General features: G+C 37.2%; 1 protein-coding gene across 2 annotated transcripts in view; it reads left to right on the top strand.

The window, feature by feature from the left end:
* Positions 1-10,751: 10,751 nt before the first annotated feature.
* Positions 10,752-22,736, top strand: part of LOC145687984 (voltage-dependent calcium channel subunit alpha-2/delta-2-like) — a 152,711-nt gene continuing 140,726 nt past the window's right edge. For both annotated transcript variants that reach the window (XM_081761628.1, XM_081761627.1), the window contains exons 1-2: positions 10,752-11,162; positions 21,445-21,526. In XM_081761628.1, the coding sequence (XP_081617754.1) occupies positions 11,071-11,162; positions 21,445-21,526 (174 nt within the window). In that variant the 5' untranslated portion in view covers positions 10,752-11,070. The remainder of the gene's footprint in view (positions 11,163-21,444; positions 21,527-22,736) is intronic.

The raw sequence follows: 22,736 nt of genomic DNA, 5'->3' as shown, positions 1-22,736 counted from the left end.
TTGATGGCCAATACTTCGTAAACCAATGTCTGCACACAATAATATTCCACGTGCTTAGTAAACTCATGAAGGTTTACTATCATTCCAAATTTGGTCCAGATCGAATGAATTTCGTCCATCGTGTATGATCGTACAATACATACAAGTATTATGCAAAGAGAAGCTTAAACGATTGACGAAAATGTAGATATATTTTAATATCCATGTTTTGTTTCTTTCTAATATTAAAGTAACTCTTAAAAGCGTGCAGTGTGTTTCGTGTGCGCACATATCTTTGGTATTGCAATAGATGCTTTTACAGCCCATCGGCAACTGCTATAAATATTTTATTTTTATTTTATTTTTTTATTTTGTACATAACCGACCATTAAAACTAGGTAACTAACTATATGGCCTATGAAGACCTGATGGTCAATATCGCATTCACAAAGGCTCTCCATTGACTTCTGTTCTTAGCCATCCAGTTTCTACTTTGTATTTTTATTCCTGCGAGATACGCCTTAATATTATCCGTCCATCTACGCCTAGGTCTTCCTGATGATCATTTCCCGATTGGGCTTCCAGTTAAAATTTTCAAAACATTCCTAATTTCTTCCATTCTGGATACGTGGCCTGCCCAATTCAATCTCCTAACCTTGATGACCCTAACAATGTTTGGTGAACAAAATGAATAATACAGTTTCACGTTATGAAGTTTCCACCATCTCTCATTCCTGCTCCCATTGAGTCCGAATATCCACCTCAGCATTTTATTATCAAACTTTCAATCTCTGCGTTCTTCTCTCAAAATAAGGGATCATATGTTGCAACTATACAGCACTACAGGCATAATTACCATTTTATATTATACATTTTAAGCTACAAATTCTTCGACAGAACTTTAAGAGCCCTACAACGTGGTGTAGGTAAGTCTTCACTAAAACATTCTAAGGGGTAATTCCAAGGGGTGCGTGGTTACTTAATTATAGCTGGGGTTGAATTAAGTGGATAAAAGGAAATTAAGCAAAATAATTACATCTGCAGGTTCATGACACACAGTCATGACCTGTGTGCTAAAGGAGACAGACATTAATAATACGTAATGATTTTGGAAGAATTGATCCAATGAAGATTCGCGAGAAAATGGAAGTATCCTCCGAAAGAAAGAAAAAAACCGAAAGTGAGAACAATAGATACAATATTCTTAATCACAAACTCACTTGGTTGTAATCTACAGTGGAATCCCTTGCCATGGGGAGCTGATGACACATAAAAGCAACAATACTCGTTATGGAACAAAAAGAGGGAAAAGTCATGTTAAGAAGGTAAGCTATCTCGTGAAGAGTTAGTAACTTATCCTTTCAGATTTGTTTAAGACAAATTAACATTCCACAGTATTTCCTCTTTTGCTAAAACAGGCGAATAATTAAAGAAGTATGAAAATAGTTGAGAGAATAAAAATATGCCATACAATAGAAGAACAGTACGGAAACCCATTGACAGTTCTGGAAAGACACCTGCTCAGTGCGATGACTAACATGGAAAGTTTCTTGGCCATGTGGACCACGTTGTAGTTAGTAATAGGAAATATGACACATAGTATTACGAGACAGTAACAATGGTGAGAGTGTCATTGAACAGATCAGGTGTACACGGACATGTCTGGGAACAACAGCGCAATCTACACTGAAAGTAATCCCTCTTCCTTCACTTCCCCCTTCTCTCTTTGATATATGAACTTATGATATATAACAGAGTCAGTGAAAACAAATTGCAAGTAAATTGAAAGCACATAGGCCACAACGGATGAATAATGTCACGTGCCGCCTTTTAATCAAGGGGTTCCGATTTCGATTCCTAGAGGTTACAAGAGGTTCAAAGCCAAAGGTAGGTCAAGACCTTATATGTGGTGGTATCGGTACTGAGAAAGGTCATAAGACTATAAGATGACCAGCGTAGTAAGAAACTTGCCTGTACGTACCTAGGGCAGGCTCTAAAACGGTGAAAAACGAAAATTTAACACGTTTTATTTCGAACACGAGGAACCAGGCACGTAGCCAGGATTTCGTAATAGGGGGGGGGTCCGAGACATGAAATACTGTGGTTATCACACCAGAGTTCGATCATTCTAAACTATTTTACTGGTAACATATATTGGTTCATTTAGTCAGGATTTCGTGATGGGGGGGGGGAGGAGTTTGATATGAAATATTGTGGTTATCACACCAGGGGCTTGATCAATTTAAACTATTTTACTAGCAACATATATTGGTTTGTTAAGACTTTAAAATTAGGACATATTAGCAAGCTTTATGCTTTATTTTTATCTTTAGCTTTATTATTATCTTTATTTTTAACGCTGATTCTTCCTATTTCTTGTTTTTTTTTGTTTCGTCCTTCCTTAACTTCTTTATTTCTGGTCTCGAAAGGGGGGGTCCGGACCCCCCGGACCCACCCCTTGGCTACGTGCCTGGAGGAACGGTGGATCTGGAAGTCTATAACCGTATACAAAGATGAAGTCATGCATGAGCTAAGAAAAATGATATGACAAAATGTCCGACAAGTAAGCAAGGGATTACACAGAAGGCATAAAGGATTCCCAGACGTGCTCGGACGTAATGACTTGATCGAAGTATGCAAAACGTAAACCTTGACAGAAAGCGTTAATAAGAAGTCGATCTACAGGCCAGATAGGGGTCATTGTTCAACTATGCTTGATTGTATAACAATAAAACAATAAATAACAACAACAATGAAATGAGGACATCACTACATATGCAAGACATAGCTTTATACCCACTTAGCCCTTTCATGCATGAATTATGTTCTCATTGACATATGATGATGATTTTTTCTTACAAATTGTTCTTGATGTACTATGACTTGTAAAACTGAAAATTTCGAAATTTGATATTTTCTTAAAGGAATTTAATACATTATCTTGATCTGTCCACTTGATTGGGCTTCATGCATTTTGGGTAGGATAATCATTTCTGAATTGTAGTATAAAGTTTGAAAAATTGCACTAATAGTAAATGGAATAAACGTTATATTGTAGAAAATATGCCAAAGTGATTCTGGTACAAGTAATAAGAGATAAAGAATTAAGATATTCATCAAAATCGTACATGTAGCCACTATTCCCTGCCCTTTTCCAAATTTTCTACCACAAGTTTTCGGCTTCTTGGGTATATACTGCTTTATGTTAAGTCTACACTTGAATGGCACGATTTTCTCGTCAATGCATTCATACTCTTCATCATTCAGAGCAAATTTGAATCTCTAGTTTATTCAGTACATATCGTAACTTATAAAGTATGTTGCTCGCATCTCGAGGCTGTGAATTATCATGGAAATGAAGATACGTTCATATGAGATCAAACCAGTTTACTGACATTATAACTTTGTAACGCAAAACTTCATCTGAAGACCAATACTGTCGTCTTCTTGGGTACCTGATATAAGTCATTACAAGATTAATTTCAAGAAACACTTTGATTTCATCTGAGTCAATCCAAAATGTTCCTTGCCATTTTGATCCGCATACAGATTGATCTGAAACACAACGTCATTTACAAAATAATCTGTAAATAACTGCGAAAACAAGTCAATTTGTTCATTTCCAGTAATACTTACATTGTTATTTCCAAGGAATGGAAAAACCTTTTGAGAAAATTTATTGCTACATTTTGACCACTTCACTTTAGCTTGTTGTGGTCTTTGGTTGCTTCCTTTTTCTTCATTCGCTGATTCTAATTCACTTCTGTCATCCTCAAGATGCTGAGTAATATGTGTTCATGGCAGTTTGTGTGTACAAAGCCTACGTGTTCCTGATTTCAGTTTGATTTCAGGAATGATTGTCTATTTGGGAGGCGTTCTGAACATACTAATTTTGTCTGCCGTAACGTATTGGAATCAAGTGTGGTGACATCAACTGGAAATCGAACCCAGATTTCACATACTGTATATCAGAACGTCAGAAGGTTTGATGTGGCTCATTGGTTGCCCCAGAGACTTCAGTTATATTTTTCTAAGCGGCAAGGAACGCTTTTTGCAAAAACAATCATATCTTCATTAGATGCATGAAGTCCACTCCAGTGGACAGATTGCGGCAGACAAATATGCTTCAAGTGCGTGCTCTCCACTACATGGGACATATCTGTTTGGATGATTTCTGCAGATACAAGAACAGAATCTGATAATATCATGATATCAGCTTGGTTCACACATTGTAAAAAAGAAAATAAAAAATATCACTTGCTTGGCACGCCCTAAGTAGAAGATTAAGCAGATATTCGAGAAGAACTCGACACGCCTCTTTCTTGTCTGTTCAAGCATGCACTGATGACGCCACACCCCTGCTTTAAAAGTTTCACGCTAAGTGTCAAAAAAATTCAGATCGTCAGGCCACCCAGGTAACTTCTATTGAAAAACAATGCACTTGGGTTGCGGGTGGAGAGTCCCGGCAGAACACAATTGTTACCAATAAGCAGTGTCTACTCCAGTGGACGTTATGCACGAAAGGGTTAGAGAAGCTGCCTAAAACGCCGTCCTCAGACGTTAGTACAGGCATTGCAAAGGGGAAGCAGTGAGCCTCCAACATGTATTAACATATATGGTATGGCTATGGCTAGCGGTAACAGTTCTTGCAACTAGTTCTTCTTCAGACAGTACAGGTGTTTCTTAAACCAGGGTTTTCATATGCCACCACAGAAAAAAGTCTCATTTTTCTGTGGGGGCAATAGTATCAGAAAAAATCAAACGGTGAACGAACAGGCCTACTCACGGGACCACCTTGCTCTATCCATTGCTCTGGATACACATGATTCAGGTATTACTGCACATCATGTGAGAAATGACTGGCTCCGTCATGTTGCAACCAAATGCATTGAAGAAACTATAGGGAAATCTCTTCAAATAGTGCTGGAAAACGTTTACCATAAAATAACAATAAAACTGTTCATTTAATCGAGCTGATAAAAAATATGGATCAATGAAGTAAGCTCTAAAAATACAATTGTTACAAATGTTACGGGTAATTACAATCTTTGAGGATGAATGTGATGTCTGCATTCGAAATGACCGATGTCAATATCTTCACCTGACTGATAGAATACTTATTTAAAAAACGGGTTTTCAATTTACCTGTAATTTGTTTTCGCTGTCCCTGTGATAATCTCATATGTTCATACATCAAAGAAGGAAAGGGAAGGTGAAAGGAGGGAGATTACTTTTCATGTAGATTGCTCTGTTGTTCTCAGACATGTCCGCGTACAGCTGATCTGTTCAATGACACTCTCACCATTGTTACTGTCTCGTAATACCATGTGTCATATTTCCTATTACTAACTACAACGTGACCCACATGAAACTATCCATGTTAGTCATCGCACTGAGCAGGTGTCTTTCCAGAACTGTCCATGGGTTTCCTTACTGTTCTTCTATTGTATGGCATATTTTCATTCACTCAACTATTTTCATATTTCTTTAATTATCCGCCTCTTTTAGCCCAAGAGGAAATACTGTGAAATGTTAATTTGTTTTAAACAAATCTGAAAGGATAAGTTACTAACTCTTTTCAAGATAACTTACCTTCTTAACATGACTTTTCCCTCTTTTTTTAACATAATGAGTATTGCAGCTTTTATGTGTCACCAGCTCCCATACGTTGTAAACAATCTGTTGTTCGGTACGTGGTAGGGGGAAAGGGGGTAGATGGTCACTCAGTGTTAGCGAATACGTATATGGCAAGGGATTCCACTTTAGATCTACAACCAAGTGATTTTGTGATTAAGAATATTGTATCTATTGTTCTTACTTTAGTTCTTTTTTTTTGGGGGGGGAGGATACTTCCATTTTATCGCGAATCCTCATTCGATCAATTCTTCCAGAACCATTATGTGTTATTAATGTCTGTCCTCTTTAGCAAACAGGTCATGACTGTGTGTCATGAACCTGCAGATGTCAGTCGCAAATACAGTTATGCGACCACGCACAACACGCCAAAAATATTTCGCTATCTTGATTTTATTCAAAATATTGACGGTCTTTCAACCACTTTTTTTAGTTGATGGTACGTTGTTCTATCTGTCATGAATCAGACCTATCTGACCTAACAGAATATCTGGAATCCCCCACTTTCTGTGGGGGACTTCCTTGGTCCGCCACCGAACGATTCAGAATCACGCATTTTTGAATAGAGCAAATTACGAGTCTAAGATAATAACACGCCGTCTCAGCTCAATAGCTAATAGTTTTAGAGATATTCGCCCCCAAAGTTTATTTTCCCAGGTTTTGGACAGTTTAGCTCTGGAACTATGCACTTTGACCACGGGACCATATGAACTTTTTTCGTTATTTTGATGAGGAATCATCTGTTTCAGTTGGTCGGTCTAGTTCATTAACACCCAGTGTACATATATATATAATTAAATCGATATTACGCTATACTGAAATGTTACATTTAAATAGGGACAAGGGGGAGCAAAATTACTTCCTATTTTCTTGTTGATTTTAAACTCAATCGTGAATGATTGCGTGTATATATATGAAGCTTCTCAATCATTTCCACTGCTTGAAGTGGTACTCGGTCAATTATGACGGTGTGGATTTTGTCCCTTCCCCATTAATTTTTTCGTAACTTTTGTAAAAACTCAGGATTTTGTGAAACAGGGTGTTCATTTTCTTTGAAATCATAGCTGTCGCTTGGAATTGAAGTTAGCTAGATGGAAGAGAGTGAATTCATGCAACTTTGGAAATGTGTTAACGATTGCTTCTCTTCAAGTACCCCATTCTCACAAATCATTGGGTCTGATGTGTTAGGCTGACTATCGTGAGGCAAAAGTCACTGGAGGTTCGAGTCAGTGTATGGAATATGCGCGGATTTTTAATTGTCCCCAAAGTTTCTGTGTTCATGACTGTATCGCATTGGATTAAATAGAGTAGATATGAAGTACATATGAAGACAAATGATCCACCTGAGGTGAATCGAAAAATAGTGTTGGGGCACTCACTTGTTGTGCGAGGGATCCCTGCTTCTATTTCAGGATATGTGATTTTGTGGTGAATAACATCATATACATGAGTTTTCTCTATGCCTTTAAATTTTCGCCCACATTAGAATTCCAAATTATTTTATAATCACTTCGTTTCATTAATCATCCATCTCCTTCAATATAAAGGGAATAATCGTTGAACGTAAAGCTAGAAATGTCATATCATTATTTTTTCACTTAATAACTGAATGCGAAAACTTGTTTTAAGGACTGGAGTAAGATTTTCTATTGATTTTTATTGTGTTGTTTTTTAAATGTTGGATATTTCTATTTAGAACTACATTTCTTTCTTTTCTAGTGGAAATATGGCAATCCTTTATTTTTCAGAGCTTTATGCCTGCACTATGCGGACGCTGTTAACGTGGAGTTATAGTACGGAAAGTATAACGTCGTTGGTTTCCCGCGAAAAGTTGTAGTGACGTTTATGGGGAGTTGTGAACTTGCTTACTCCTGGCTCGCTGAGCGCGGTGATTGGCGGGTGGTGATTGGCTACCCTCTTACCACACCCCCAGTGACGAGCAGGTCCAAGCGCGGGAAGCCAACGACGTTATACCTTCTGGACTATAGCAACGAGCAAAAGTGGGCTTTATGCTTTGGACTACACTGACGATAAATACACATCATATACAAAGCCTCCCTTTAGTACTTTAAAATAGACCCATCTTATATTTTCTCACTACTAACAATAAGTTTTTTTAAAGTGATACATCAAACTTTATTACACCCGGAAGACGGTACTTACTGCTTCCAAGTTTCGAAAAGTACTCCTGTATGCAATAGTTACGATAAATTGCGGGGATTGCATTTTCACGATATTACTCAAAGTCATTAAATGTTTTTAAATTTACTGGGCCGTATGCAAAGTCATTTTGACGTGTGATTAGTGTCATACTAAAGAGTTCGACTAACATATGGTTCCTGTAGTAGTCAGGCCTTTAGTATGACTTTAATCACTTCAAAACGACTCTGCATAAGGTGGACTCTATTTCGTATACGTACACACTCCCGACGTCGCGTTGCTAATGCGATTAGACCAGTTTAATATTCTCATCACTGGTTAACTCGTCCTCACTCTGCGTTGAAGACATTTGTACAGTAAATCCACTGCTCCAATCGTCCAGTGTTAATGTTGTGTTGTTGTTGTCGCATTTTTGGTGCCTGTATAGTCCAGGCCAGGCTTTAGGTGAGTGAATCTGCGTGATTATTCACTAACCTTTGTATAAGAAAAGATATACGGTACAGACGTCCCAGAATTCTTTCCCTGATTACAAACATTCATAAGGCATAAAACAAGACACATCCCAAGTACTTTTTATCTTGAATTACATGTAACACATTCAAGTTTTTGTGTACACAATTAATAAATTTCTACGTGTAATCCTTTCGTTGCCCGAAGGATACCCAGGCGATATTCCAATTCCACCCATGTGTTGATCAACATTATGTGACGGATGGATGTTATGACTACAGTAATTCTACGCCTTAATGCTGTGATATCGTTCACTGATGTTTGGTAAACCTGGTCCTTGACATAACCCCAAAGGAAGAAATCTAGTGGTGTTATGTCCGGTGATCCCGGAGACTAGTTTGTGGGACCATCATGACCGATCCATCTTCTCAGAAATGTATCCAAATAGGCACGAACATCTAATCTTCAATGGGTTTGCGCACTATCTTCTTGAAAAGTTGTCTTAAATGTCCCTGAATCTGTGGTACAACAAATAACTGCAACATATCAAGATAAGTATTGACTGTGATCGTCTTTTTATTGAATAATAAATGTTCTATGATTTTATTGTGCATAAGACCGCACCTCACGTTCAGCTTAGGGTTGTTTCTGACTGTCCCAAACACAGTTTGGGGATTCTCGGACCGCAGTATTGTGTCGGTTGGGAACATCGTTCAAATGAAATTTGACCTCATCTAAGAAAAGATCACCTTTCAGATAGTCAACATCGTCCTCAATCTCAGACAGCATGGTAACAGCAAAGTCATGACGAGCACCGTAATCTGTTGGTTGTAGGGACTGCAGGGTCTGGAGTTTGTACGCACAAAAAAGATGTTTATGTAGAATGAGGTGCACTGATGTCTTAGGAGTCCGCAACTCACGTGAGGATTTGCGGACTGATTTCTTGGGGCTTCTCGCGAAGGCGTCTCTCACTATCTGAATTTCTGGGCACTAGGGCCAGGCCTGCCTGTTCTAGGGAGATAACTGATGGTGCCCGTTTAATTAAACTTTGTATACCACATTTTGATGCTTTTAACAACTGATGGCTGTCTATGGTATGCCGTCTGGAATTGTCTCTGGACTTTTTTCGGTGACTGTGTTTCGTGATACCAGAAGACACATTGGGCTTTCTCCTGGTTTGAGTACATGTTTCTGCAAATAGTGTCCGATTGCGGTGTTGTTATATCACTGGGCTCTGTATCAAACAAAATAACAGTAAGTATGCAAAGGAAAACTTGTTACATGCAATTCAAGATAAAAAAGTATTTGTCTATGTATCATGTTTTATGCCTTATCTATGTTTATAATCAGGGAAAGAATTCTGTGACACCCGATACTTGTGGTGTAAAACGCCTCATCACTGATCGCTACGGGGCGAGAAAATGAAGTGGTATTACCTCAAGGAGAGAAAATATAATAGTTATTTTTTTTTATCTCCGTGACACTAATTTGGTGCAGGAATGAAAATTGCAATCACTAGTTTTACTGGAAAGAGGGATAGGTTTTTTATTCCAAAAGCATTAAGTGAGAAAAATTCACTCGTATCCCCAAAGTTTCACCCTGGTGCTAGTTATGATTTCAGGGGTTGTACGAAGGAGAAATTTCCTTCCTCTTAAGCTACAAATTTCTCTATCTCAGAGACAAATATCTATTCATGTTCAATATGGGTTACCAGTAATCTTGCACCAGGCCCACTTCTTACCACACAAGTAGTAAAAATTACAAGGGAAAAATGGCCTTTAAAAAGAGCTCGTTGGACAAAGGCCTCATTCTGTTTTGATTTGCATTAACGTAATATAAAATTTGCATTTTAGTTTGCGGTATACAATTTCATGTGGAGGTAATGCATTAACTCATGATGCACTATCATAGAAGTGTCTGAGAGATATGAGGACAATGTATTAACTCATTATGTGCAACGATAAAAGTGTCCAACAGGTAGGAGATTTGGAAATAAGTAAGTCTCGAAGATAGTGAAATTAATTCCGCACAATATATCAAATTACAAGTTTTGTCCGTCAAGTCCGACCCAGATTACTCCTCAGAAATATGGTATTGTAATGTAGGTTAAGAAATATAAAATTTTATTTTCGACAGAAAAAAAAGCTGCATCCCTAAAAATGTTTCACTTTTCCTCCAAGAAACGAAAGCTGATGTCGTCACTGATTTCGAGTATCGCAAACTAAAAAGCTAATTTTATTATGTTGACGCTAACCGATACGGAATGAGGCCCTAAGAATAGATTCATCAGGAAAGAAGTAAATATGTAATTAATTTATGCATGGGTCGATTGCAAACTTGCAACTTAGAAAATATTAGATACCAATGTAGTCAGTGTTTATTTTTCCTATAATCTTAACTCTAAATGCAAGTTTCCGTAACACCTCTATGTTGCAACATCTGAAAAAAAAAAAAAAAAAAAAAACGCTGAGCAGTGGTTAATTTTGATATGAGAAGATTGATTTTCAGGGTTTTACTTTGTAGTCTGTGAAGAAGTGCATTATTTATTAAAAACATTTTGTTTATACCGTATTATGTAATTTTAGTTTAGAAGTTTATGTTTTTATAAGTTCACCACACAGCTGACAGAAATGTAAACATCGTCGTACATAGAGTAAAACAAGTTAGCGCATGGGGAATCCCTAAATATTTGACGGAATTTAACTACTTCGTGTGATAACTGATGGAATAATCGAGATGTGTTGAATTAGGCAGAGAAGACTTAAGTTTGGTTAATTGAGACAGAACATGTATACTTGTAACTAGTGGGGTTTTGTTGGAGAACAGATAATACTAGTAACTGTCAACATGATATATTTTTATCTACTTTTCGTCAGTTTATATTTCACTTCCTCTGCTGTTTCAGAAGAGGGCGATGACAATTTCCCGGATTCAGAAACGTAAGATTAATTCAAATATCTAGATTAATGATATCGATTAACTGAAATTTAAGGGTAAACTTTACAAGACACGCTCCAGCTGCGCATCGATAAGTAGGGCCCTTTTAAAAAGTATAGTATAGTATAGTAGGGTAGAGTAGAGTAAGATATAAAATAAGTAGAGTAGGGGTTAGGAACGGGTTAGCTTAAGGTTAAGTAAGTTTAGATCAATTTTCACAAAATTATTAGTGTGTAATTTCTCGTTTTTGAGTGAGTCTACCTGCTGGAGCGGGCGTTGTAAAGCTAACCCAAATTTAATATTCGCTTTCAGCACCGACATTATGTGAATCGGAGACTACTGCTTAAAGTGGGATCGGAACTCTATTTCGGTTTTACGTTAAGCTTTCTGTACCTACTGGTTATTGAATCAGGAACCACTCACGCACATAAAATGGAAGCGGTGACCACTTGGACTCACAGGAAATCTGAATTGTTTGCTAGTTATGTAGTTTGTAATTTATTTAATAATTACAAAAAGCGCGGACGATTATCCTTGGGGATAGAAGAGGCTCATACTTCTCAAAGTTTAATTTATTAACGTCCTCATTGATTCTTCTTGTCCATATTTCTTCTTTTTCCCCAGCCTTTTAAATTTCAGTTTACTCTTCTTCACTATTAAATTTCGATCTCACTTTAGCTCCTGGGAAATTTCATAGTTCTTAATTTGGTTTCTGAACTATTCCTTCACGAATATGTAATCTATCTAGTGCTATTTTCGTAATTTTCCGTTTATAAATCCTGTGCTTATGTTTCTTGAATATAATATTTGCTACCACTAACTGAAATTTGTAGAATAATTAATAGGGCCTAACTAATTTTGTTGATATTTGAGTTAGTGGCACTACAACTTAATGAATTTGTATTATCCAATACTCGTTACCCGATGCGATCTTGTTGGTACAAAGCTCACAGAATATTTGTAAAATAATGTTGTTGCAATTTGAATCGGTGGAACTACAAATTAATGATATTGTTTGATTGTTCGTTATTGAACACGGCGTGAAACCTTTTCATGATGGTACAGAATGATAAAGGACTCGTACAATACGTTGGAATTAAGTTTACTGAAATTTGAGCCAGTGATACTACAACTTAAATATATTGGATTGTCCATACTGAATTTCCTTTCCTACGCTCCCCAGCGCATTTTTTTTTTCTTTTTATGTCTATAAATAGAAGAAACAACCGATTTTTAACGCACCAGTTCCTCTATAGATGCAAATTCAATGGTGCTTAAAGAGTGAAAATATGCGCGACTGGATCTAGATTTGAACCCAGGATCTTCGGCGTACCTGGAAAACTGGAAAAGTGTTCTGAATGTGCACACTGGATTGTCGAAGCGCAGCAAGATTGTGGTCTGATTAAATGAACACCGACTTGAAGAGTGAGAGGATGTATGGCTGTTCAGGGAGCGGACTGGGTAGCATAGTGGTTAACGTTACACCGAAGATCTCGGGTTTGAGTACCGGTTTAGTCGTGCATTTTATCACTGTGTATATTTTTTTTCAGTTATAATGAAAAAAGTTGAAAAATATAAGTTTTTTTTTTTTTAAATCAAGAAGTGAGAGAGATGGAACAAATAAAACGCTATTAAATGAACTAGCGACTGCTTCGAAGTTCTTTCTTGTAGTGAAGATATCGCTTCATAACGTAATAATTGGTTGATTTGGTTATTTAGAGTTTAACGTCTCTTTTCAGCTTCGGGGTAGTAGGCGATGTTAACCTACAGTTTAAGGTGGAATCCTCCCATCGTAATGTCCTGATTGTTGATGCTTTCTTACCAGGAATCGAACCCTGGACCACGTGAACAGCGGAGAAGGCTAATGTTATAATTATCAGGCACTCAAACAACATGAGGCGTATTTGAAACAATTATTGGTTCATTCAATATTTTCTAATTAAATAGATTACTTACGAAAATTTCGTCTTCTTGAGAAAGTAATGTGGTGCATATCTTAGGTTAGGATTGTACGTTTCAAAACTATACAAGTAGTGAACATAAAATATCCTATACACCAGTATTGAGTTTCTCGAGCGCTTTGCATTCTTTGTTAATTTTAGCAAATCATCATCATATATACATACTCGATTTATGTAGGTTAAGCGGTTAGCATACGCACCTTTGGCGTGGGAGACTCGGGTTCGATTCCCGGCGGGAGCTCATGTGGTTCGGATTCCACGTTAATCAGTAAGTCCCATCTCATATAGCCTCACTGTTGCAAGGGACGTTAAATTCAAAACCAACTCAACAACTCGATTTATGTACGTTTATTACCTCAAATTAACGCTTAACAGAATTGTTCTATTATTTCTACCCAATGGTTATTTGAACTAATTTGTGAAGTAACGAAAATTTGACTAAACTTGAAATTTTATGGCCAATAAGTCGGTCTACATAGAAACATATTTTGTGTGTAATACAAAGCAAATCAGGATGTCTTCGTGTCAAGCTTGGTAGAAATTGGATGATTTCTGTACATCGCATACGATGTATACTGTCCTGATTTATTATTATTATTTTATAAAAATCAGATGAAGAACGAAAATGAAAGTATCTTTACTACACTTGTGCGTTTTTATGCTGTGTAGTTTTACTATACTTTATTTGACATTGTGTAGAGATAACGAAGTGGGCGAGAATGTGCTCTCAGACTGTAACCTCAAGATAGAAAACAAGCAAATAATTAGAATGATCTTTGTTGTCGTTTTTAACTAATATTGTGTCTTGTTACATGTACGAATTAGGAATATATCTAATGTAGGAGGAAACCCTCCCCAAAGGAAATTAAATAAGTGAGCCGAAACTGTCCAATTCCATCTCCAGACAGGCGGAGAGGTTGAAATCATATTCTTATATTTTCTTGAAATTTTGACAAATGAAATTATGACATAATAGGAGTGAAATGTATATTTGGTTTTGTTTTTCTAAAAAGTTATTACCCAAGATACAGCTCTTCAAAGTTGACTCTGCGGATCACGGTTACGAATATTAGTTTCTTTTTTTTTTCTTTCTTTTTTTCTTTTTTTTTTTTTTTTTATTGATGAGGGAGCAGTGCTACATCATATAAACAAGGAAAGCATAACCTATCCTCAAGACTAACCGTAGTACAGCAATTTTAATAATACTAAGAAAAATAATAAAAAGGTTTATTTCTCCAAACCACCAATCACGAAAAATGTGAAACACTTACAGAAGTTGTATAGCTAATAGCACTACATATCTTGAAAAGGAAAAAGACGCCATCTTGTTTCAGAATAGTATTAAAAATTATTTTGTATTTAAGGATAGCAATTGACGTAAAACGTACAATTTTGTATTCCTGTAGACTTTTGTTGTACAGAGAACGTTAAAATATTTACTTACAGGTTTCGAGAAACAACCCAGAATATTCCAGAATGCGAAAGAACTTTCTAGAACAAATCAGAATATTCCAGAATCCAGAAGAACTAGATCAAACTGGAACCTGCTAGATAATTCAGGACGAGTTGATGGCCTACCATATAAAAATGAGAAAATCAATTTACTTTGCACTTATTTGTAGGCAAAGAAAGGGAGCAGGTCACTACGGTGAAACAGTATTGAAGGTTGTGTGTAGGATTCTCCTGATTGTAGAGAATTACGTAGAACACAGTCTGTGCAACCAGTGCTCTTAAAGAAAAAAATGGTGTCCCAGTGGGGACAGAACAATGAAATGTGCAGATTATGAACATGTGCACAAGAAAATATATTACAAAAGCAGCAAAAGACCAAACTTCATTGTGGTTGGTGAATGAAGTTGTGTGTTTGCTAAACAGTTCCCTAATGAGAGAGTGGATCGAAACCATTACCTGTGTTCTAAATGTTACACCAGATTACATAATCAGGAATACATGAGTTACCTTTTCTGGTGCTAGATTAAAGTTGCGTCGGTGATACACCTTTTATCCCTGAAGGCGAAGAATTGCAACTGTTAAATACATCAGCAGCAGTTGGAATTTCACCTATGAAAAAGCCTTGTTGTGTGAAATGCAATCCAGAAGCATGTGATACGAAAACGAAAAGAACTTGTAACCAGGGTTGTTGGAGTTTTCCCCAGCCCAAAATCCCCCAGTGGGTTTTAGTGGGTAAAACCCACAATAAAACCCAAAAAAGCCCACCTCAAAAAATACACTTCAAACCTTGGATTGAAATAATAATCGAAATATGATTATAACTACTTTCTTTTACTCGTACTTTTTAGTGTATGCCTACTTTCAAAATTGGCTTAAAATGTGTATTTACAACCAGAACAGAACAGAACACCATTTAAAACAAACAAACAAAAAAAAAAAAAAAAAAAAATGGTTTGGGAATCATTCATAATGAATTTTATTTGCGCTCGATCAAATTTGCTGTAACACTGTTCAACTGTAATCTATTATATAAAAATGAAAGAATTTTGTTTATGCGCGCAACACGGGAAAACGGTTAAACCGTTTGGAATTAATTTTTGGATGCACCTACCACGTACTTTGAACTAGGTGTTTAATTAGGTTACTTTGATTAAGATGTGTATTCTATGTGGGGAGCAGATGGTCAAAATCTATGCGAAGATTTTAGTATCTCACGATTCTGTCAAGTTAGGAAGAAGACATTTTTTTATGTAAACTTCCCACTAAAAGTAAATGGACCCGTGTCCCAGTATTTTTGAGAGTTTCCATTTTAAGTGGGGAAGGGAAGCACTTTCAATAATTTGAAAGTGATTTTACCTGTTGTTTCTGATCATATCACACGGGGAAACGGTTAAACAGTTTGAAATGAATTTTTAACATACAGGAGTTAGTACCTACCCTGAGCTAGGATTTTTATATTACTTTGATTCAAGGGCACATCCTAGGAGAAGGAATAGAGAAAGTTCAAAATTCATGTAAAAAAAAAAAAAAAAAAATACGGTATGTCACGAACTCGCCAAGTTAGGAAGATTAAACTCTTTATATAAACTTTTTATTAAAAATAAGCTGGCATGTATTGCGATGTTTTTTAAAAAAATCATTTTATGGGGGAGGGGGTGATTTTCCATGATTCCTTTGTTCACATTCAAAGCGATGTCGTCTGTTGTTTATTGGTGCTTGAACAGTTTTAAATGAGTTTTAGAACACATTTAGTACCTACCTCAAACTGGGATATTATTATGTAACTTTCCTTAAAGGGCGTAAAGGAAGGGAACTTTCTTAAGGGAAAAGGGGGTTAAACATTCATGCCAGAAATACAATATCTTACTAAACTTTCATTGATATGCGTATCCTAAGAGGGAGACAAGGCTCAAACATTTTCCTTGAGCCTAATTCTAGCCGTACAAAGAACGGGCACTTCAGGTAGTATGGAATCAAAAGTAATGCGACTATATTTCCTTTGTTTTTGTTATATATTTGGGTATTAATATAAACAGATAAAATGTTTGCTCCATGTGTCAGCTAATTACAAATTTAGAACGTTTCACATGAAAAAGGCAATTCCTAAAGATATACCTCTATCTTCTCAACACTAACGGCAATCAGATCGTGGAACTCCCTATTTCTTTTTGCCTATCTGATGGAGTATGTGAAGCACAGTACAATTATTGTATGCCACAAAACCCCTTTAATCGTAAAATATATTGTAAGAAATCAAATTGGCAACTGAAAATGAGAAAAAATCAATTTCCAATATTTCAGTTCTTAAAAAAACTTTTTTATTTCTTTTAGAAAAACAACATCCATTCAATAAAGTCATTTTTTTATCTCTGGCTCCTGAATTTAAGATACTATCCCATTATTTGCCCCGCGTGTTTTAATTGAAACTCAAGACGGCCGGATTTGACTCGTAAGTGTAAGAGGGGATTTTATTCCTATTTTGTATTAAATAAAACTATTGACCTCTTTGTTACTCTAGAAAATTGTGTGCTTCCTTCTTTTTAGAAATCGTAATATAAGCAAGTGTCAACGGTGCAAAGTGTCTCACGCGTATAGGACTTAAGGGGTTCCTTGTGCATTATTATTATTAAGTTTAGTTTAATGTCTCATGATTATGTACCACGTCTAAGGGAGACTGTGATGATATGGATAATAATGGTGGCATGGCGAAACCACCACCACCACCCCGAGAAACTCATGCACACGATGTTTGTCCACCTCAAAACGTGCTTGGCGGAAGGTGGGATCGAACTAGGAATCCGCGCCAGACGTGAACTACCGCAGTGTCACGCGAGAATTTCATAATTTTATGGGTACAGTCTAACATATATGGTAGGAATGTGGCTTTAAATACACGTACAAAATTTAATAAAACCCAATATTACACAATAAAACCCAATTTTGCCGAATAAAACCCAAAAGGATTTGCAAATAGCATTATCATTTTATATGGATGATAAGTGGGACTGTACGAGGCAGAGTGCTAATTAAAAGGATACTGTTAATGTACTTGAAAATGGTCGATAAATTCCTATATTAAAGCGCTATGTGACAAGGACATTTCTGAATTATTCACTCTTTTTATGAGTATCCAGAAACAAAGATAGGTAGAACATTTTTTTTTCTCTTTGCGTGCTAAGTGGGTAATACCACATCCAACAGGAGAGGTTTTTGTTTTCGTGCATTGTGCAAATTTCAATCTCTGTGTAGTTGCTCTGAAGAACCTGTTGCGAGAAAGAGACTGCCCGGATAGTCTAACATGTAAGGTATTGTCATTAGTTGTGTACCACATGGAGAGTGTCTACAAACATTACAACTTGAAGAAGCAGTAGTAGACTGATGATATAAGCTATACAACATGAGAAACCAGTAAACTTGTGAAAAATAGAGTGCTTATCGATTATTTCATTGACGAACTATCCCGATGGACTGTAATACATTGTCATATTAAGAATGTGCGAAGAAACCACATTTCCCATACCAAAGATCAAGCAAAAACATCTATCCAAAAGTTAGTTATTCATTGTCATTTTGCAGAGAATTTGTCAGTTCTATCAGAAAAAGTACAAGGATACCACTGACAAAATTAACAAATATCCATCTTGACAGCAGTCACGTATTTCAACAATGAGATAATAAGTTTTGCAATTGTCAGTGATGACACAGGACATGAAATCAATCTTCTTCCCATGCTTTATTGGCAATTCATAAGTTCAAAGAAAACAGTGTTAAGCTAAGTAGAACTACTATAATATCCGATGGGGCTGCTAGTCATTTTAAAACCGCCGTGTGCGTGGGTTTTCTCGGGGTTCTCCCGTTTCCTCCCACTTTCTTCATTCCACCATTTCATTCATTACTCATTATCACCGTCACCTTTAGCCTAAACGGCATAACCGTGGGACGTACAACTCAAAGATTTCATTTCATTTTTTCATTTTAAAACCGCTTTCAACTTTATGAACTTTCTCAATCATCAGGTCCCTCAGAATGGATTTACAGTGCAACTGGACATGGAAAGGGGCCATGTGAAGGGATCGGAGGTCTAGTGAAACATCATGCCGCTAGTCAACGTTCAGTAGACTTTGTCCAAACAGTTTCACAGTACACTCCTACAATAAGATCGATTATTTTACACAGAGAGGAAGTAGAAGAATTTAGAGTTAGAAAACTGAAAGAGTGGGCATCCATTGGGCCAGTGAAAAGAATTCAAAAGTCTCGTGTGTCGGCATACGATGAATACAATCTCTCCATTGCAAGGACAGCGGGAGTTACCATGAAAAATATATCGTTTGGCCACAGTGAGTGCTTACCAGCAATTAAAGTGCAACATCTGCCTGGCATGTTTGTTGCCTGTGTGTATGAGGGTGAATGGTGGGTGGCAGAGGTCACACAGGTTAGCAATGAGTTACAGGAAGTTACTGTTAACTTCATGCTGCCTCATGGCCCATCCAATGGGTACCGCTTTCCTGAGAAGAAACAGGAAGCTTATCACACATGTTCTATCCCATTACGTAATATTCTAAAGATAATTGATTCTCCTGTGCCAGCTGGCGCATCAGCTCGACTTAATTCGATACTGGATGCTGATACTAAATGTATTGAGCAACTGTTTAGTGTTTATACTGGATACGGTTAATACATGCGCTGTATTGTTGCATGTCTATTGTTTGCTTGTAAATTACTTCACCGTTCACCAACAAGTGTCTAATGCATCAATTGTTATTATGTAGTGTCACAATACAACAAACTTGTATGTTTTACATACTTCATTCCATTATTTGCTATCCTTAATATTGATTCTATTGGTTTAAAAATGGGTTTTTACAAAATAATTTCTAACCCTATTCAGAAACAAGATGGCGTTTTCTCCTCTTCGGGATATGTAGTGCTGTTAGGTATACAACTTCTGTAAAAGTTTCAAATTTTTTGTGATTGGTGTTTTGGAGAAATAATTTTTATTATTATTATTATTATTATTAAAATTGCTATACTACGGTTGGTCTTGAGGATAGGTCCTGCTTTCTTTGTTTATATGATGTAGCACTGCTTCTTCATCAATATAAAAAATAACAAAAACCATAGCTACCACTTTGTTGATATTGTGTCAATATATATATATATATATCAAATTTTGTGAAACTAATATTCGTAATCGGGATCCGCAGAGTCAACTTTGAAGAGCTGTATCTTAAGTAATAATTAGATAGATAGATAGATAGATAAATATAGATAGATAGATACAGGATGTAACAAAAAGGTACGGCAAAATTTAAGGGTGGATTCCTTATGGATAGACAAGTAAAAAAGACCAGATGACCATATGTTGGGAAACGCATCGTTACAGAGTTACGGCCATTGAGCCACCTGACGGTGTGAAATAGTCACATTCTGGTCACTCCTTAATGTAACTCAATATAAATCTCAATATCTCAGCCCCTAATTAAGCTAGGAAGACAATTTTGGTATCTATGTATTTCTGAAGGACGATGCTCTCCGCCAATATGTATTTTATGTATATGGGGGAGTACCACGGTGGACATGGGAGGGTAATTACTTTTTTTAATTTTTTTTGCATCAGGATTTTGGGGATGGCATTCCTTTCCCCTTTCAGGTACACTCATAAAATGCATATCGGTGGAAAGCTTCATTTTTCGGGAACATATTGCTACTAAAATTATTTTCCTAGCTTAATTAGGGGCTGAGTTATTGATATTTAAATTGAGACACATTAAGGAGCGACCAGAATGTGACTATTTTAGGCCGTCAGGCGTCTCAATGGCCGTAACTCTGTAACGATGCATTTCCCGACATATGGTAATATGAACTTTTTTGTTTGTGCACCCATAAGAAATCCAACCCTGAAATTTTGCCATACCTTTTTTTACACCCTGCATATACAGTGCGTTCCACTAATAACACTAAGGCTCGTCTACTGAAGAAACCAAGGCAGATAGCAACATGAAAACTTTTGTACCTTCAAGGAAAATAAAAAAAATGAAATGAAATCTTTGAGTTTTACTTCCAACGGTTATGCCGGTTAGGCTAAAGGAGACGGTGATGATGAGTGATGAATGAAATGGTGGAATGAAGAAATTGGGAGGAAACGGGAGAACCCCGAGAAAACCCACGCACACGGTGTTTGTCCACCACAAAGTTCTCTTGGCGGGGGCTGGGATCGAACCCGGGACCGTAAGCACCAGAGGTGAACGCTCTACTACTAAGCCACCGCGGCTCCCAAGGAACATAAAAGACAACATTATGCTGGAATGGAGACCCCCATGATGTGCGCTCAAGGGGGTTATGGGGGTAAATACAAAGTTTTAAATATCAACCCCCACCGTGTTGTATCTCGTTTCAAAAGTAATCACGTGTAGAGACCAATTTTGGAAACCATATGTCGCTAGTTTGTCCCTATCCAACATGGCGGCCATCGTTAAAGTACGGTCGAAGTACGTTCCACGCATAACACTAAGGCCTGTCTCCTGAAGAAACCAAGGCAGACAGAAGCATGACCTTTCGTAACGTTGAAGGGACACAAAAGACAGCATTATGCTGATAAGGAAAATCCCCTATGAGGGGGCCTAAGGGGTCACCAGGGGTAACTACGAGTACCTTGACCGTACTTACGGATGGCCACCATGATGGATAGACACAATAGCGACAATCAGTTATATATACATTTCACTCCTATTATATCATAATTTCATATGCTAAAGTTTCAGGAATATCGGAGACAATGATTTCCTGTTTGAATTGAGATGGACATGGCCAACTAGGTTTTAGCAATTCAGAAGAAAAAATTCGTGACTTAATCTTACGTTTTCTTTTCCAGAATCCACCAGTGGAGTACATTATTGGAAAACTCTCTGACTAGGTTGGCGAAACGTATTACTTATGTAGACGATTTGAAAGCGGTAAGTTTTATTTGCACTTTTTTATTGGTATATGTAGTGCTCTTATTCCCTTCTTTTAAACTAAAACTAAACCCCTGGTGCAACAACCCTTGGGGCGAGGAAGTGCCATTCGGCTGCAGGCTCTCATGCCTTTGGGGGCGATGTGCGGTCAGCACATGGCTCTCCTTGACGTCGATGCTGGTTTTATAGACCGGAGTTCAGTAGTTCTTTCTTCCAAGTACCTCACGACCAATTTCAATTGAATTAACAAATAATCTGTAAATTTAATTGTTAATTGCAATTAACAGTTGAAGTTAATTGCAATTAATAAATCGATTGAAAGTAATTGCAGTAGAAAGTAATTGCAATTGAATTCAGTCATTCAATTGCAATTGAAATTAATTGGCAGTTAATTCAATTGCAATTGATTTCCATAGTAATTACTTTCAATTGATTGATCAATTGCAACTGATTTTCACTGATTAATTTTCAACACTGTAGTTCAGAGAGGGCGTGGGGCAACGAAAACTTTAGCCACGACCAACTGACCCACCACCCATCGTGACCCACAACCCACTGTGACCCACAAACAGATTGTCATCAACTCTGACCTATGATTCACACCCTCTTCTCTACTGACTAAAGAGTTAAAACTTGTAATAAAACAATTCTATGAAATTATCACTCATTGGAGTTTGAATTTCTATGATCAATCGCTCAAGCACCGCTCTATTACAATAACGGTGGATCTGACCTTTCTAATATAAATAAAATAGAGTTTGTTTCTGTGTTTGTCTATCTGTGTGCGGCGGGTGGACCACACGAGTGGACCGAAAATTTTCAAAATTTGGTCACGGGTAGCTTGGTCTAGGCCCCAGATCAAGACGAAGAGTTTTTTTTTTCAAATTTCGAACTAGGGGGGTGTCAGGGAGACGTTTACCGGGACCAGCCAAGTTGGCCGAGAGTTACCAACTTTTGGTCACGGATACCTTGGTCCAGGTCCGAGACCAAGGCGAAGCGTTTTCGACAAAATTCGAACCAGGAGGGTCTCAGGGGGGCATTTACCGGGACATGTAAAAGTAGTAGAAATGACCGATATTAGTGTCGATTTCATAGTTTTCGCGGTCGCTGAGATCAATGGTGAAGCTCCGATCGCATTAACTTCCAAATTCACCCTATTCGGCTGCGGACCGGAGGTCAACTGGGGGAAGGGAGGGATACCGAAACGTAA

Source organism: Thermobia domestica, chromosome 6, assembly GCF_964235325.1.
Source record: "Thermobia domestica chromosome 6, izTheDome1.hap1.1, whole genome shotgun sequence".
NCBI classification, from domain to species: Eukaryota; Metazoa; Arthropoda; class Insecta; order Zygentoma; family Lepismatidae; genus Thermobia; species Thermobia domestica.
The sequence above is the reverse complement of the archived record's forward strand: the minus strand, read 5'-3'. Positions and strand labels throughout refer to the sequence as shown.